This window comes from Lactuca virosa, chromosome 3, assembly GCF_052849685.1.
Source record: "Lactuca virosa cultivar CGN04683 chromosome 3, Lactuca_virosa_CGN04683_v6, whole genome shotgun sequence".
NCBI classification, from domain to species: domain Eukaryota; kingdom Viridiplantae; phylum Streptophyta; class Magnoliopsida; order Asterales; family Asteraceae; genus Lactuca; species Lactuca virosa.
Genome location: NC_136428.1, coordinates 78,416,564 through 78,435,642, shown reverse-complemented (window position 1 = coordinate 78,435,642; position 19,079 = coordinate 78,416,564). Strand labels below are relative to the sequence as shown.

Here is a 19,079-nt window from a genome sequence, read left to right as displayed (position 1 = left end):
TCCATCTCATATTTTGCCTTAAATCCATATTCCGTTTTTTCTTGGATTATGAATTCCAAAATATAAATTTGTGTAACCTTGGGTAAGATTGAACGATCATTACTATAAATTTTGAAAAATAATTATTCAAATGTTTGTTGATATATTCCGACCCAAATTCTAGTAGCTTTTGGGCTTGTTATTCAAGTTTTCATTCTTTGGGTTACACGACCATTGGAGTTATTTGTCTATTGTCCTTTCTTCAGGGCGCACAAGTCTTGAAATTTACTTCTCATCCGATGAGATCAATACTTAAGAAAACAGTTTGTTCTTATCTTGATGAAAAACCATCAATCCCCTATCATTCCCGTTGTCATTTAGGTAATTATACAAACTATGTTATGAAAAATTTTCCTAGAAGACAAATAAATTGCTTTTAAGTGTCAAATAGATGATGGTTGATTTAAAAGACAAAAATCATGAAAAAGGTTTAACAAATTAACAATTTAACATAAAGAATATTGATAATTTTAAATGTTATTAATGATTACATAGGTGAGGTGAGGGAAAATATATAAAACCCATATATATATATATATATATATATATATATATATATATATATATATATATATATATATATATATATATATATATATATATATATATATATATATATATTATACTTGGTATTTCAATTACGTATTCAAAGTAGTAAAAAAATGTTAAATCATATATATATATATATATATATATATATATATATATATATATATATATATATATATATTTCATAGTTATATTAAATGCATCCTTCGTGGTCAAGTCTAATGAAATTAACTAATATGAATCGTCATTATTGACCTAACAAATCATGACCGAACTTAATAATTTTTCTATACCAAAACAAATTCTAAAAGGCTAAATAAAAAACTAAAAAAAAAAAAAAAAAAAAATCATTCTATGGTCATTGGTCAAACCAAATGGTTTATGTTTTGGTAAAAATTTAAAGGACCTAGAAACCATATTCGAGGGATTAAATATGTGCTGCCACGTGTAAATTACAAAGTTATCCTTGTTAATTCATCAAGTATCATGAAATTGTCATTATCATTATTTTAACAAACAATTTGAATATCCTCAATTTCACTTAGTAAATTACGAGCATCGTGTCAAGAGAAAGATGCCAAACAAAATAAAAAGTGTACCTTAAATATGATCACATTCTTAATAGAAACCGTTACTTTCGATGTCCAAACTCGAAAGGGACATATAATATTATTAAGAAACAATTATAAAAGAGAACGTATGGAGCATACGTAATTACTCAAGAGCGATAGTGAAAATATCCACTAATAAATACCATCGTTCCATTCTTCATCACTACACCAAAAACTAATAGCTCCTTTCAAGATGGAGGCAACCTTAAGCGTGATTGGAGTGTTTGGTGGTTTAGGGTTTATGTTGATGGTGTTGGCATATGCATGGAGGTTCTTCGATTGGGTTTGGTTGACCCCAAAGAATACAGAGAAGTCTCTGAGAGACCAAGGACTCAAGGGAACCTCCTACAAGTTTTTATATGGAGACGTGAAAGAGATCGTGAAGATGATAACCGAGGCGAGTTTAAAACCTATAAACCTAACCGACGATATTCTGCCACGGGTCCTATCGTTTGCGCATAACGCCGTTACCACTCATGGTATCTACTTTTGTTATCACTTTCGTGCTCTACTTAAAACTTTTCAATTAGTCCGTGTTTGCTTGCTTTTGCAGTAAGAATGTAAGAATCCATTTTTTAGGTTCAATAAACCTGGTCATAATAACATTATTTACCTATAAACATTGTGATTTATTTTTCCCATGTTGACCCGCAAAACCAACTATGGGGGCGTGTTTAGACTTCTTATGTTCAAATATCACATTTGTGTATTGGTTGGTACATTTTAAAAGAAGTATTAGTAGATGGCTGATTCTGATGTTTGATGTAAGAGTTTAAAATTTTATATACTAATTAGAAGTGCCATTTTGAAGTTGTATTTCACTTTTTGTTACACTTTGATTGATGATTGGATAGGTAAGAATTGCTTTACATGGGCGGGGCCGAAACCTATACTGCATATAACAGATCCAACAATGATACGGGAGATGTTGGGAAAATATGAAGACTTTCAAAAGGCAAAAGGGTCAAATCCATTGTTAACGTTGCTAGCAAAAGGGTTGGTATTAGTCGAGGGTGATCAATGGGTGAAACACAGAAAGATCATCAATCCTGCCTTTCATGTCGAGAAACTTAAGGTTTTGCTTCTTGTGTAATCCGTTGTAGTTTGAGATGTGAGAAATTTATGTTGTCTAATACCAAAAATCCTACTTTCTTAAAGATAGTGATTACGTTTTAATGTTAGTTTTGTAAATATGTTCTTGATCATGTTTCTTTATAGCATATGGTACCTGCTTTTTATGTGAGTTGCGACGAGATGATCAAAAAATGGGAATGCACATTAAAGGAAGAAAGCTCCTGCGAAATGGATGTTTGGCCTCATCTCACAACAATGACTAGTGACGTGATTTCACGTACGGCTTTTGGTAGTAGCTTTGAGGAAGGAAGAAAGATATTTGAACTTCAACGAGAACTAGCTGAGCTAATTATAACGGCTTCCCGATCTATCTACATTCCGGGATCACAGTGAGTATATCTATCCAACAATCCTCTGTTTATTATTAGAAAACTTTCTTTCATTAATTACTTTAAAGTTAAACAATTGTTTTATTTCTAATTCTAGATTTTTGCCAACAAAAAGCAACAAGAGAATTAAAGCGATTGCCCAAGAAGTAAAGAGTTTGGTAAGGGGTATTATTGATAAACGAGTGACTGAAATGAAAAGTGGGAAATGTAGCAACGATGACCTTCTCGACATACTTCTAGACTCCAATTATAAAGAAATTAAACAACATGGGAATAACAAATTTGGACTAAGTATTGACGATGTCATTGAAGAGTGTAAGCTCTTCTACTTTGCGGGCCAAGAGACTACCGCAACTTTACTTGTTTGGACTATGGTTTTGTTGGCTCAACACAAAAATTGGCAAGATCGTGCTAGAGATGAAGCTTTAAAGGTCTTCGGTGAGAGAAAACCTGATATTAACGTGTTGAGTGACATGTTGAGTCAGCTGAAAATTGTAAGTTTTTTTTTTTCCTTTTTCCTACATCTTCTTAATATATTTTGGTTAATAAGCTTTAGTTTCTCTATTTGCAGATTAATTCAATCTTCCTTGAGGTACTTAGGTTATACCCTCCGGTGGTAGCAATGACACGGATGATTCACAAAGAAACAATATTAGGAGACATAAACTTACCGGCGGGATCACTAATTCAACTGCACACAATGCTTTCACATTATGACCCTAATATATGGGGTGACGATGTGAAGGAATTTAACCCAGAAAGATTCTCTGAAGGTGTGTCAAAGGTAACGAAGGGGCAATCAGTGTATTTCCCTTTCGGAGGGGGTCCTCGTGTTTGTATTGGACAAAATTTTGCTATGTTGGAAGCAAAACTAGCGCTTGCTATGATTCTATCACGGTTCTCGTTTGAGCTTTCTCCATCATATTCGCATGCTCCACGTCCTATCGTCACTCTTCAACCTCAGTTTGGCGCTCACTTAATTTTGCATAAATTAACTTAATGGTTAATAACATTGTCGTTGGAGATTGAATGTTACATTTTTCGTAACTAAACCATGTAAGCATTTATGTTTGGTGTATAGTTACGATCTGAAATCCATCACGTTATATAATTTATCGTCTTTAAAAGATGGTTAATGGTCACACTAATATTAATTTTGTTCTTATAAACCCAAACTCAATCATAGACACATTGTTTGAAAATTTGTAAATAATATTATTTTCATGTCTATATTATATTATGACTAAACTCGTTAATGTAATGCGACTCGAAAAAATATATATTTTACCACATTACATTACTAGAAGAATGGATGTCGGAAATACTGACAAATTTCATATAGCGATACTTTCGACGGTTTAGCGACATATTGAAGTTGGTTGGTAATCCATTGGAAATTAGTGATGAATTCAAAATAATATAATCTATGGTATTTCGTTGTTATTTTGGAAAGTTTAAAAATTTGTAATCTACTGGTAATAATAATATTCAAAATATTATAATTACAATAATTAAATAATAACAACTATTATCATTCTTATTTCTTATATTTTCATAATTATTATCATTATGATATCAAAACAATTATTACTGTTTACATTATTATTTATATTATTATCATTATCATTATTTCTATTTTTATTAATAATATATTATGGTTATTTTGATCAGGTGAACACCCTCAATTCCACCTAGAAAATTACGAGCATTGTGTCAAGAGAATGATTCCAAAACAACTAATTTTTTTTTTGAACTAACAAAATTATACCATAGATATGATCTCATTCTTAAAAGAAGTCGTTACTTTCAATGTCGAAAGGTAAATAATATTATAATTATAAAGAAACAAATATATAAAAACACAATGAAGCATATCTAATTACGAAAACCTTAGGGAGCTAAAGTGAATATATCCATTAATAAATACCATCATTCCATTCTCCATCACTGCACCAAAGAACTAGCTATTTTCGATATGGAGGCAAACGTAAGCATGATTATTAGAGTGTGTGGTGGTTTAGGGTTTTTGTTGGTAGTGTTGGCATATGCATGGAGGTTCTATAATTGGGTCTGGTTGACGCCAAAGAATACAGAGAAGTTTCTTAGAGACCAAGGACTCAAGGGAACCTCCTACAAGTTTTTATTTGGAGACGTGATAGAAATCGTGAAGGTGATAACTGAGGCGAGTTTAAAACCTATAAACCTAGCAGATGATATTCTGCCACGGGTCCTGTCATTTGTTCATAGTTCTGTTACTACTCATGGTATATATTTACTTCTGTTATCAGTTTTATATTCTATTTAAAAAAATTCATCTAGTTCAAACCTAGGCATTATCACCTTCTTTACTATGTGAACATTGAGATTTATCTTCCTTGAGTGGCGTTTACCCTTCTTGTGTTCGAATATCACATTTACGTATGGGTGATTGCATAGGTAAGAATTGTTTTATATGGGCGGGGCCGAAACCTATACTGCATATAACGGATCCAAAAATGATACAGGAGATGTTGGGAAAATATGAAGACTTTGAAAAGGTAAAAGGGGCAAATCCAATGATAGCGTTGCTAGCAAAAGGGTTGGCTCGACTTGAGGGTGATCAATGGGTGAAACATAGAAAGATCATCAATCCGGCCTTTCATGTCGATAAACTTAAGGTTTAGCTTCTTTTGTTGTGCATTAGTTGAGATGCTAACAATTTATGTTTTTTAATCGGTGGCGAGTCTAAAATAAAAAACCATTTGGTCTACTAATTTTTATATAGAAAATTTTCTATATAAATTCAAAGATTTTATTGGTATGGTAGATCCTAAATTTTTTCTAAAGTAGGTGACAAAAAATTTTCTATAGAAATTTCAGATAACTTAGAAGAATTAGGTGGGTCATCGGACCCACCTTCCTTATACATAGTCTCGCCACGTCTTTAATAACCACGAATCCTACTTTTCTATAGTTAATAACTGCTTTTATATATATATATATATATATATATATATATATATATATATATATATATATATATGCTCATTTTGTCTCTTTATAGCATATGATACCAGCATTTTACATGAGTTGTGATGAGATGATCAAAAAATGGGAAGAGACATTAAAGGAAGAAAGCTCGTGCGAAATGGATGTGTGGCCTCATCTCCAAACAATGACTAGTGATGTGATTTCACGTACAGCTTTTGGTAGTAGCTTTGTGGAAGGAAAAAGGATATTTGAACTTCAACGAGAACTAGCTAATCTAATTATAACTCCATTCAATATTTTGTTCTACATTCCAGGATCACAGTGAGTACATACATCTCCCCAATAATATTTTTTGTATTTAGACATTCTTAAGGTTAGAAAAGTTGCTTTACTTACTTTATAATCAATCAATTGTTTAATTTTTTTTTTTCACGATTTTATAGATTTTTGCCAACAAAAAGCAACAAGAGGATTAAAACGATTGCCCAAGAAGTAACGGATTTGGTAAGAGGTATAATAGATAAACGAGTGACCGAAATGAAAAATGAGAAATATTGTAGCAAAGATGACCTTCTCGGCACACTACTAGACTCCAATTATGAAGAAATTAAACAACATGGGAATAACAAATTTGGGCTAAGTATTGACGATATCATTGAAGAGTGTAAGCTCTTCTACTTTGCGGGCCAAGAGACTACTGCAACTTTACTTGTTTGGACTATGATTTTGTTGGCTCAACACAAAAATTGGCAAGACCGTGCTAGAAATGAAGCTTTAAAGGTCTTTGGTGAAAGAAAACCAGATATTGACGGGTTGAGTCAGCTGAAAATTGTAAAATTTTCACTTTTCTACATTTTCTTAAAATATACCTGGCTAGTTTCCCTGTTTTTTTTAACTTTACTATCTTGATTTGCAGATTAATATAATCTTCCTCGAGGTTCTTAGGCTATACCCTCCGATAGTAGCACTCGCCCGAATGACTCACAAAGAAACAAAATTAGGAAACTTAACTTTACCAGCCGGATCACTCATTCAGTTGCACACAATGCTTTCACATTATGACCCTAGTATATGGGGTGATGATGCGAAGGAGTTCAACCCGGAAAGGTTCTCTCAAGGTGTGTCAAAGGTAACCAAGGGACAAGCCGTGTATATTCCTTTCGGAGGGGGTCCGCGTGTTTGTATTGGACAAAATTTTTCTATGTTGGAAGCAAAAACGACTCTTGTTATGATTCTATCACACTTCTCATTTGAACTTTCTCCGTCATATTCGCATGCTCCACGTAGTATTATCACTCTTCAACCTCAGTTTGGTGCTCACTTGATTTTTCGTAAACTTTCTTGTTAGAAACAATGTTCTTGAGACTAAAACTAATGTTAGCTTGGTGATACTTATCACACAATAGTAATAATCTGAGAAGGATTGTAACATCATTGCATCGAATTTTCCTATTTTCATAGTTCAAACTAAGATTTTCCATTACAAGCATACAATGGCAGAGCTATGTGGTTCCCAGGCGGTCTTGGGCCACTACTCCGCTTGAGCCCAGTAGTGTAAAAAAGTTGTTTTCTATTAAGGTGCACGACTATATATATATATATATATATATATATATATATATATATATATATATATATATAGGGCTAGGTTATTTTGTTTCTTATATTTATTGTGTGCTAGAATGCACCAATAGGAATTTAGTAAATTGAATAATTATTTAATTAAATAAATATAGATATTAAATGATTTCTATAATTATATATATATTAAATGATATCTATAATTATAATTCTCTTTTTATGGAAATTAATTAAATCCGTCATTAATGTCAGCAATAACATTCTTTCAGAATAAATTCGCATCTATGTTTTTATATATGAGTTCGTATTTTGTTTCAGAACTCACTCACTTAAAATACAATAAAGTTGCATGGAATATGAAGAACGAGAGTGTATTATATTAGAATACACTCTCATTCTGCTGGAATAAACTCTCATTCTTCTAGATATGAATTCATTCTGAAAGAATATTATTGTTGACATTAATGACGAATTTAATTAGTTTCCATAAAAATGAGCTATAAGTATGGATAGCATTTAATATACATATAATTAATATTAAATTCCTATTGGTGCATTCTAGCACACAATAGATGTGAGAAACATTTGAACCTACATCTATCTATATATATATATATATATATATATATATATATATATATATATATATATATATATATATATATATATATATAAGTGCAACTACTATTTTTATCGGCGCCACGACTACCGAAAGATCATGCGTCCGCCACTAAAGCATACCATATTTTTTGAAGATGCAAACAAACATTTAAACTTTACAAAAACTACAACTAGTACTATAAATATTAGGATCACCGACGGACAAGTTTCGTTGCTAAAAGATAGAACGTTGGCGAAGACTTGGTGATGGGAATTTTTTACATATGGACATAAAATTTCTGGTCTAAAGTTAAATATATAACTTCTAAATAAATCGACTTTCAATTTCGTGAGAGAGATAATGACTCACTAATGGAATAAAAACTTATTCTCAGACTATGGTTCGTGAGTTTTTGGGCATGTGGTTGTCCTGTGTTTTAATGTATATATATCAAAAAATGCTTAAAATAATTGAAAATTAGAATTAGAGTATTGTTACATATGTTAGAGAAATAGGGTAGAAAACAATATATGATCACTAGATTCTTTAAGGATCTTGGTTCACTTTCTAAATCAATATTTCTCCCCTATGTCTGAATTATGAGAAATTTGATATAGGATAATCCTTAAAGGAATAATCAAGATTCTAGGCACAGAAAAACTTGATAAAAAACGAGAGAGAATATGGTGTGTGTATATTTTGTATGTTTCAAAAACGTAAGAAAAATTCTGATATCTTTTAGAATTAAAAAACAATTGTATTTGGATAAGACAGTTAAGGGTTGGATAAACACACAAATTTACAGTGAAACCCTAAAAAATTCAACAATTTCTATTAAGGTCCTTCTAGTAAATTTGCATTTTTGTTTCCTAACACGCTAATCGGGCACACCCGCCAAGGGGCGCTGCCCCTTGGAACCCTGCAAGGAGGCGCGACCCCCTTGACCCCTGCTTCTTTTGGTCGTACTATGATCAATCTAGATTAATACAAGTGTGCACTCTGCACCTCCAACCTTGTATTAAAACTAAGATATAATCCCCTTTGAAACATGTATAAATCTCATTACATAAAATGAACCGATGACACTAAAATCACTAACAACATATAATACAACTATTGGGACCCATGCGTTGCGGTAGGTTTATAAATCATATATTTCTGACATAATTTATGTAATGTTCTATTATTACATATTGAACATTTCTATAATTTTACTATTACATGAGGCATGAGGCCCATGACTTTAATTTGTCGTACAGATGACCCGTCTTTGTAATTTTCATATTATTCATGTACTACTTTTATAATTTTGATATTACAAAATAATTGTTTTTGTAATGTCGCTATTATACGGTCCCATTTTTGTGATATCGGGGGCATGTTTTTTATTTTTCCACAAACCATCTCTACAATTTCGAAGTTACGTATTGCCAAATTTTGTAATCTCACTATTTTAGGGGGTCATTTATGTAATATTATTACATTAAGGACTAATTTTATAATTATTTCCTATAATGACCAAAATGGTAATTATTTCTTATACGGGATCATTTATGCAATTCTTAGTTTCTTTTAGGGACCATTTTGTAATTCATAAGTCTTACAAGGACTATTTATGTAACTATTTCTTAGGCTAAGAGGAGTGGTAACACTCCTAACACTTTGCCACATAAGATTTTTTTTAAGCCATGTAGGATAAAGAAAATGATAGCATGAGGTTGTTAAAAGGTAAGGAGTGGTAGAATCCCAAATGTTGTGTTATTTAATACTAGGTTTTATTTTGGAATAAAAAAGAAAAAAAGAAAAAAAAATAAAACAGCCAATAGGAAGCCTCTTCTCTTCTGTTCTCTTTCTCTTTTCTCTTGTTAGTGGGATGGCGAGACAATGTTGGAGATGCTTCTGGCGAGTTTGATGGGAGTGGATTTGGCGAGGCTGACGAGCTGGAGGCGAGTCCCTAGCGAGGGCCACTCCCTCCAGCCTTATAGGTACCGTGATTCAAATCGTAATTTCTCTAGTGACCATTTATGTAACTTTGTGATCAAGGTATTTTTGTAAAATTTTCAAAAGATGGGGAGGCATTTTTTCTTGCAAATTAAAATAATAGAGTACATTTTCATATGTCTGTGATAACATGAGGATACTTTATGTATGTGGTAGACATGCTAATTTAAATTAATTACTATTTATAAATTTTTTAATTTATATGATAATATTACTTATTCAACAAATTCGATTGATTTATACGAGTTCGTTTTCTGTTACGATAAATTGATGAAACAATAACAAGTCCAATAGCAACTTCAGCTGTTGCAATAGTTATAAGACTATTTTTCATAACTATTTGTTACAACGATCATTTCTATAATTATTTTTTTATAGGAACCATTTATGTAATTCTTAATTTCTTTTAGGGACCGTTTTTATAACTCTATAAGTCTTATAGAGACTATATAATCTTAATTTTTCAAAACTTAATTTTTCCAAGGGCCATTTATGTAACTTTCTGACCTGTGTAAAATTTTCAAATATGGATTTTTTTTTGTTTTTTCTGCAGATTAAAAAGATATAGTAATCTACCCCTTCTAATAAATAAATCATATTAATACCATGTGTCATTTTTCTATATTCTATTTTGTCACGTGTCATATAATCTGTTGGATTAATGTCTAAGTCCATAACTATAATTGGTAAGACTTGACCCGACCCGACATGGTCCATTTGGGTTGCATGACATCATGCATTTGGATAGACTATAATGAGAGAAATAACACTTAAGGTTGGTTAATATATTATAAGTTCTAATATATTAATAAGGTTATTTAATTAGTATTGATCAAGAATTAATTTGGAATTAATTAAGTGATCAAAAGGAGACTAATTAAATATATGGGTTGATTGTGTAAATCATTCATTCTTATATATGTGGGTTTGTGATCCAAGATTCCTTATGTTGGACTAAGTCCATGGGGTGACCCATGGATACTCCATGGAGGTTAAAATCCATGGAGCATAAGGAATGGGTAAAGTTATGAGTTACATGGTGTAACCCTAATAGCCACCATATAAAAGAATCTCATGGCTCAAGAAATCGTGCACTAATGTGTGAGTGTGAGGGCTAGACGATTTCAAGGAGTGTTCAAGTTTCTCTCAAGTTATTCCAAGTGTATTTGGTGTTGTGTGAACCATTTGAGGTGTCACACTTGGGGCACTAGGCACTCAAGCTTCATGAAGACATTCTACATCAAAGAGGTATGTATTCTATCTTGTTATATTTATTATTTTGTATGCTAGATTAGGATAATACCTTGGATGTTCATAATTGTATGTATAATAGAGAAAACATAGATCCAAGGTATTTAGGGTTGCATGTACACTTAGGAGTGTTAGAATGCTCATAACCCAACAGTGGTATCAGAGCCTAGGCTTGTTTTCTTGTTATACTTGCAAAAGTAGCTGAAAAATCGAGTTGGATGCATATATTCGATTGTTTTGGCTGGAATTGGACTAGGAACATTACCCTAAGATGTTTTTGGACTTATAAACTTGTTTTTGATGTGGTAATGTTCATGCTAATCCAATTTCTAAGATAATTGTCATAATTTCAAGATTTGTATTAGTTTGTATGTTCATGCTAATTTCTTGAAGATTGATGATTTGAATTATCTTGTTCTTATGAGGTTCTTAGATTAATAGAAATAGTTGTTTTCAATCCATTTTAATCTAAGAGTTGATTCCAAAGTGTGTTTTTGTAACTTGTCCTCAAGTTATATGAAAAGTCACATTTAAGAATCATAAAACTCATAAAAGTTGGCAAAGGTTACAAAATGAAGAGTCTAGTTCTAATTAAATTGTTTTATGACTCCATAACTTGTCCTCAAGTTATGGAGGTTCAAGAGTCTCTTCATTAAATTAAAAAAAAAAAGTGTAACCTTAATTAGTTCCATAAGTTACAATAAAAAAAAAATTTATTAATTAGTTTAAAGTCTTCCATAACTTGTCCTCAAGTTATGGAACTTGAAGAGTTTTTTTTTTTTAATTAAAACTACTTTAAACTCATAAGTTATGGAATTAATTAGTTTTGAATAGTTTCAAAACTTGCCCTCAAGTTTTGGAATTTGAAAAGTTTTCACTTATAAATACTTTAATTCCAAGTTAGCCCTTAGAATTTTAAAAGTTAAAATTCAACCCTTATACTTTATAATATTATAAGTTAATAATATTTATATATATGTATAAGAGTAAAGTCAGTCTTACCGTTAGTAGGCCTCATTCACGAAGCCGGTCTATAAGGGGGGTATAAGGTTACTGCCTATAAAATGGCAGTTTAATGGGTGTCCACTCTCACCCACCGCTTCCTTGACTGGTGGAGGGTCGTTAGCCGAACGGGTAGGACAAGGACTATAATTCTCCTTTCATTAAAAGTATTAATGATAAATACTAAGTAACTAAACTCTTATTAATACCCAATCTTAGTTACTTAGGAAAATGTGAATTTGGTGCTAACCCATGAAATTACACTTTGCACTTTGCTTAAGTCGTTAGTGGAGCGTGTGTGGTTAACCGGCACACTAACCTGGACTTAACAAGGTAGGCAAAGGGTAACTTAATATTTATCATAGTATCGGTGGAGCGTGTGTGGTTAACCGGCACACTGATTAAGGGGTAAATATTAAGGGTACCAAGTATATTTGCATGGTTATTCACACCTTGTTTTGTGATCCTCGGCATCCCAGTCACAAAACCTGAAGGGCACACTTGAGATTGAAACATGCCTTTGAACAGTTCAATGAATCTCAAAGATCTAGGACTTTCAAATCCAATTAAAACCTAATAAATTATTTCGTTTTTCATGGTGGAAATTGGTGAATCGTCATTCACCTACCTTCAAATATTTTATAGCTTGGATTACGACATCCCTCTTCTAAGTTATAAAATAGTTTGTTGGGTCCTAGCCTTAATATTTCATATTGGGTGTCATATTAAGGACTTTAAATCAACTATCTTGAATATCTCCCAAAAAGATGTCTGGTCTAGACATTTATGATCTTCCCAAATCTCTTGAAACAAGCTTTCCTAAATGAAGATGATGTCCCATGGATATCATACTTCTTTCACCTCCTCCAATTATTCTCCCTAACCCACAAGTTCCTAAAAAGTTTAAGGTCACTCAAGCCCTATTGGCAAGGCAAGGTCTAGGTGTGATCACATCTTGGAGATGTAGTCACATATTGATAAGCCGGGAGAGTTGGGTGTCAAAGTCTTGAGAAAGTTGGTGGCTCAACTACTTTCTAAGTCACATAGTGAGTTCTTTTGGGAATCCTATGAAACAGACTAAGACAAGACCCTTAATGATCTTATCTATTTGCTAAGATCAACTTCCTAAAACGCTATGGACATTGACAATGATGACATTGGATATCCAGTAAAGCTCTCTCTTCCCAATGGAAAGGGATCGGCCATAGTCAACTCGGTAGACCCAATGGTAAAGAGAGAGGCGAAGTCTGAGATAGTCCCATTATCAAGGGTCCATAGGTAACTATTGCCAAAGGAAGGAGCATTGGTTACAAAGCTGCCAAATTTACCTAAGGATGTTAAAGTCAATAAGTTTGGCTCTACTTCAGGTAAAGTCCATTGTCTAACTCTATTAAGTACATGCTGATTCTGATCGCGAAGATGGATTTCAATCGCATGGTTCGGTGATCAGAATTTTGGGCTATTACTTAAGAGTTATGATATTTATATTGCTTAGGAATAGATAACAACAAGGTTTTCATATGGATTGTAAGGATAAGTTTTTCCGCAAAGTTTTAAAGTAAAAGAAAAAGGTTTTGATTTTATTTATTTTAAGTATCCTTACAATGGCATTTTTGAAAAGTTGTTGCTTATAAGATTCCATTGATAGCAATATTGGAAAAATGGATTTGATTCTTTCGGTTGTGGTAGTGTCTAATATTACCAAATAAGGAAAGATTCTCATCACCCAAGGTTCAATTGGACCGAAACTTGGAATCATGCAAGTTGTATAGTATGATGAATGAGAACTTTCAGCTTGGAAAATTAAGACTAATTCTTTATGTGAATAAGGAAAGGACTAAGGGATCGAGTACACATTCTTGTGCACTGGTCAAGTCCACCATAAAAGATCAAGAAGACTATTCGTCATGATTTACTTAAGTTCAGTAAATATGGTTATACTTATAAGTTTAAGTATAAGTCTGTAGCATTGGAGAAGTTTCAATGTGAGACAGAACGAATAAGAAGAATCAAAGTATGGCAGAAAGATAAAAGTTTCTCAAATCTGAAAAGATGGGAGAGTACTTTAGTATCATGTTTATGATCATCTTAATGATTAAGATACCATATCACAATTGGTCCTCTAAAGTCATCTTAGTGCATTCTTATGACTAAGAAGAGGAGTCATGAATTGTTGAAATGGTTAAATCAAAAAGATGAGTCATACTTCGTTCCAAAACAATTCTTAGAGTCATACTCCAAGATTGTAACTTGAGTGACATATCTTAAAGAGGGTTTGTTAACACTAGTCAAATGTAAGAGTAAAAGGTTATCTACTCTTGTACATTTGAAATTGGTAAGTTGTGATGTTTTGGATAAAACAGAGACCAACTTAGGCCAATTGTGTAAAGTGTTAGTCTTGATAAAGAATCCGCACTATCTCTTGAATATTTGACAAGGGAGTCTTATATGTCAAGAGGACAGTGGGAGTCTTAAAGCTCTTGAAAGTTTCAAGACTTAATCAAGAATAAAACCTAAAGTACTTCACTAGCACACGACTTGAGGTTTATAACCTATCGTGTTGAAATTTTTGTGCCTATTCAAGTTGGATTTGCATAGGAGTTCTGAGAGTTCTCAATTGGTTGCACAACTACTTGGAAGCAATGGCAGGCACCTGAGCTGCCAAATGGCAAGAATTTAAGATTGCACAAGTTTAATCAATATGAGTTTGGATTTGTCACTAACCTTGTCTTGTGATTATGGTTTTGACAAATTCACATGGATAAGAACACATACACTATTAAATCTCAGTGTCATAAGGTTTCTCTCCGATTCATGAAAATGATGGTGAGGAAACACTTTCACTAAGTAGATTTTAGCTAGATAGCAATTGTGATATTTGCATTCTCAAAGTCGTTAGTGGAGCGTGTGTGGTTTACCGGCACACTAACATGGACTTATGAGAAGTGGCAAAGGTCTAAACAATTGAGACTATGATTACGGCATCCCTTTTCATAGTTCTAAAATTGTTTAGACACACATGTGAGCTATCTAAGAGAGGTGTATGATTTTGATAAAGTTTTATCAAAACAATCTAGTATCAGAAATCTGAACTTTGGTAAGAAAGTCAGCTGATTTCTGAGTACATGTCAAAGCTAGTGGGAGCATAAGTGTTATGCTAATAATCATCATGTTAGTGGGAGCATGATAATTATGACAAAGGTTGCAAGTTAGCAATGTTAATTATAGAAAACAAAAGTTTCAATTCGTGAGGTTGCAGGGGTTGAAAAAATTGTTTTGCTATAATTAAGGGAGAGGAAATTATACTTCATTTCAATTCTAAAAAGCTTAGATTGAGATTTTAATCGTATTTAATCAAGGATATATATATGAATTTCATGTTGGAATGGCTCAACATAAGGAAATTCTATATATGGGTCCATTATTTGCGTTCTAAAATTCGATTATGATTACGGCATCCCTTTTCATAATCTGAATTTTGAGAACTTGGCAAATTGAAATGGAAATTTTATAGCAAAAGACTGGTTTAGTCTTTATGTGAGACATCATGAATCGTGTCCCATATGCTTCGGATATAGGATCGATTACATGTGCTATATTCATCCTTTCTAAAATTTTCCAAATGCCTGGGGCATTATGAAGGGAAAAGGTCTAGAATTGGATATGACTAAAATGATTAAGCAATTGTCGAGGACAATCTAAGGTTTACCAAAGATTGGTTGCTCAAGGACAGTTGGAAGTATAATGTTAATTCTGGAAGGACCATATTGACATAATCTGTAAGGAGGCAACTCTTGTTCAGAAGTGATAGTCAAAATGGAATATGGAAATGTTTCAAAGTTAGAAATTATTCAATCTGTGTAAGATTAGGAAACTTAATGAAAGAAGGATGTTTCCAAGGAGCTGATCTCCTTTGGAATGCTCTGTAATGATTGTTGTCAAGTCTTTCTGACTTCGTGCATAATCATTAAGAGGATCAATGCATATAAGTTTAGAATCTAACAGATTTCAGTAAATGGCATGAATTTGGAATTCTTGCATTTGCAGTAAGGATTTGGGACTGTGAAAAGAGGATCATTGGAGTGATGTTCAATTGATCTATTTTACAAAGTAAAGATCATAGACAAACATAGTATGCATACTTGGTGTATGGCATGACTAGTGTTTAGAAAACATAGTGTACATGCTTGGCGCATGGGACAACTATTGTTTTAAATTCAAGTATAAAGTTGATAAAACCGAAACAATGAATAATGAGTAATCAGTATGGTGATAAATAAAAGTGTTTATTTATATTCATAGGGTTTGATACCATATTTGATTCATTTATTCTTGTGTTTCACTTTGCATGTTTTGACTTCCAGAATAACTAAGTCGCTCTTCCTGAATGATTAAGTTATTCAAACCATCCACAGTCGGTCATATGTTGGAAGTAGATATGAATCAAGACTGTCATGGGTTGGTTTGTAGAGGTCCAAGTTGGTGGACAAAGTGGTGCTACAACACTCATGAGTGCTCATAAGTTCTGAGTATTGGATTCAACCCGCGCTCATTTGAATCACTTCATGGATTTTATCACGAGTGATCATGAGACGATAATATCTTATATTATTCAAACCTAGAGATATGAGTTGTTACTATGAGTTGGTTATACATTGATTGCACGAAAACGCATTGGTAACTCGATGTTATAAAACGTGCCTTTGTGTATGATTCAACAAGTAGTAGAACAAGCCATATGAGTCGAAGTTTATCCATTCCTTTTACCTTCGGGATAAAAGCGATATATGTGGGCCCCTCAATGATTTAAAGATGATACATGTGAGTGCTTGGCCAAGCCAGGACTGATTTGATTTGTTCAATCAGTCAGTCATCATGAATCGGAAATCGGGAAACAACAAATGGACAGAGAGAATGATTGATAATCCATGTCTCAGTCCATATGATATCTAGAATGGAGGAATATATGATCCCTTATCTAATGGACAAGTCATTGACAAAGGTCAGAGTTCATCGACAAGGTCAGAGTTCGACAGAAGCTTTTGAGAGCTACGATTGCTGATCGGTTCCTGAAGTCATACGCAATAATAGTTTTAGACTTATCCAAGTGGGAGACTGTTGGATTAATGTCTAAGTCCATAACTATAATTGGTAAGACTTGACCCGACCCGGCATGGTCCATTTGGGTTGCATGGCATCATGCATTTGGATAGACTATAATGAGAGAAATAACACTTAAGGTTGGTTAATATATTATAAGTTCTAATATATTAATAAGGTTATTTAATTAGTATTGATCAAGAATTAATTTGGAATTAATTAAGTGATCAAAAGGAGACTAATTAAATATATGGGTTGATTGTGTAAATCATTCATTCTTATATATGTGGGCTTGTGATCCAAGATTCCTTATGTTGGACTAAGTCCATGGGGTGACCCATGGATACTCCATGGAGGTTAAAATCCATGGAGCATAAGGAATGGGTAAAGTTATGAGTTACATGGTGTAACCCTAATAGCCACCATATAAAAGAATCCAATGGCTCAAGAAATCGTGCACTAATGTGTGAGTATGAGGGCTAGACGATTTCAAGGAGTGTTCAAGTTTCTCTCAAGTTATTCCAAGTGTATTTGGTGTTGTGTGAACCATTTGAGGTGTCACACTTGGGGCACTAGGCACTCAAGCTTCATGAAGACATTCTACATCAAAGAGGTATGTATTCTATCTTGTTATATTTATTATTTTGTATGCTAGATTAGGATAATACCTTGGATGTTCATAATTGTATGTATAATAGAGAAAACATAGATCCAAGGTATTTAGGGTTGCATGTACACTTAGGAGTGTTAGAATGCTCATAACCCAACATAATCTACACTAGGCGAATGTCCACACGTTGCGCGGAAACACCTATATAGTTGAAGTTTTTACAAATATATGTTTTTTAAATATAAAAATAATGTTGTTGTTAAATTTGATATAATAATTCGTATACTAAATTGATATAATATATTGATTATTTTGAATTATATGATAATATATACATCTATTATAACTTCATAATGTCAATCGTTTGAATGACTTCTACCCGCGAGTTACACATGAATAAAATTAAATATAATATATGGTTTAATGTTATTTATAGTTGTTGTTATTGTTAATTATTTTTTTTTAATTTATTTGCTTAATGTTTTAATTTCTATCATTATAATTATTTTGAAAAATCAAACATTATTTTTTGATTTTAAAGGTAACAATATAATCATATATATATATATATATATATATATATATATATAGTTATTTTTAACTATTGTTATTGTAAGTTATTTTAAGCTACTTATTTGAAAACTTTTAACGGTTATAAATATATCTTTAGGAAATATTTTAGTTAAATTGAGATTACAATTTAGTTTTTGCATTTATCACTACAATTTATCACATTTAACTATTTACAAAATATTCTTTGGTTTTTTAAGTGGAACTGAAATTTATATTTAAGTTGACATTGTGATGTTATATTTAAGTTAACAATTTAAGTAGTTTGTCCAAACTGTTCAAAAGTTGTAGCTTTAAACTGATACTGGTTTACATATAAAACATATTAAGTCTAATAAATTAAGTATAATATGTTAAAAGTTAAAGACATAACTTTATAAGTAGAAGTAAAGATATTATTTTAAAATTGAAATTTAATTTATTTATGATTACACTTTAGGTTTGATATTTATTTAACCTTATTAACCAACTTATAATCATTATTAGAAAGACACTACAATTTATCACTTTTAACTATTTACAAAATATTCTTTGGATTGTTTAAGTTAAACTAAGATTTATATTTAAGTTGACCCTGCAATGTTATATTTAAATTAATCATTTAAGTATTTTATACAAATTGTTCCAAAATTATATCTTTAAAATGATAATGGTTTACATCCAACAATATATTAAAACTAATAAATTAAGTATTATATGTTAAAAGTTAAAAAGCATAACTTTATAAGAGG

The 19,079-nt window shown here is 32.0% G+C and overlaps 1 protein-coding gene and 1 pseudogene across 2 annotated transcripts; both read left to right on the top strand.

Moving 5' to 3' along the window:
- Window positions 1-1,382: 1,382 nt before the first annotated feature.
- On the top strand, window positions 1,383-3,662 carry LOC145162410 (cytochrome P450 CYP72A219-like; annotated as a pseudogene). Its single transcript, XR_013739089.1, has 4 exons — window positions 1,383-1,678; window positions 2,054-2,274; window positions 2,418-3,156; window positions 3,234-3,662. The product of XR_013739089.1 is annotated as a cytochrome P450 CYP72A219-like (transcript).
- A 975-nt stretch (window positions 3,663-4,637) lies between these two features.
- On the top strand, window positions 4,638-6,980 carry LOC145162409 (cytochrome P450 CYP72A219-like). The gene is made up of 5 exons (XM_079081562.1): window positions 4,638-4,926; window positions 5,099-5,319; window positions 5,706-5,953; window positions 6,076-6,463; window positions 6,549-6,980. The coding sequence occupies exons 1-5, from the start codon at window positions 4,638-4,640 to the stop codon at window positions 6,978-6,980; spliced, it is 1,578 nt and encodes a 525-aa protein (XP_078937688.1).
- The last annotated feature ends 12,099 nt before the right edge of the window (window positions 6,981-19,079 follow it).

What these genes read in the sequence shown, in the direction of transcription:
- LOC145162409 (XM_079081562.1), top strand. Translation starts at nt 4,638, where the DNA reads ATGGAGGCAAACGTAAGCATGATTATTAGAGTGTGTGGTGGTTTAGGG. An exon ending in TAGTTCTGTTACTACTCATG is followed by an intron (nt 4,927 to 5,098) that starts GTATATATTTAC and finishes GTGATTGCATAG; the next exon opens with GTAAGAATTGTTTTATATGG. An exon ending in TTCTACATTCCAGGATCACA is followed by an intron (nt 5,954 to 6,075) that starts GTGAGTACATAC and finishes ACGATTTTATAG; the next exon opens with ATTTTTGCCAACAAAAAGCA.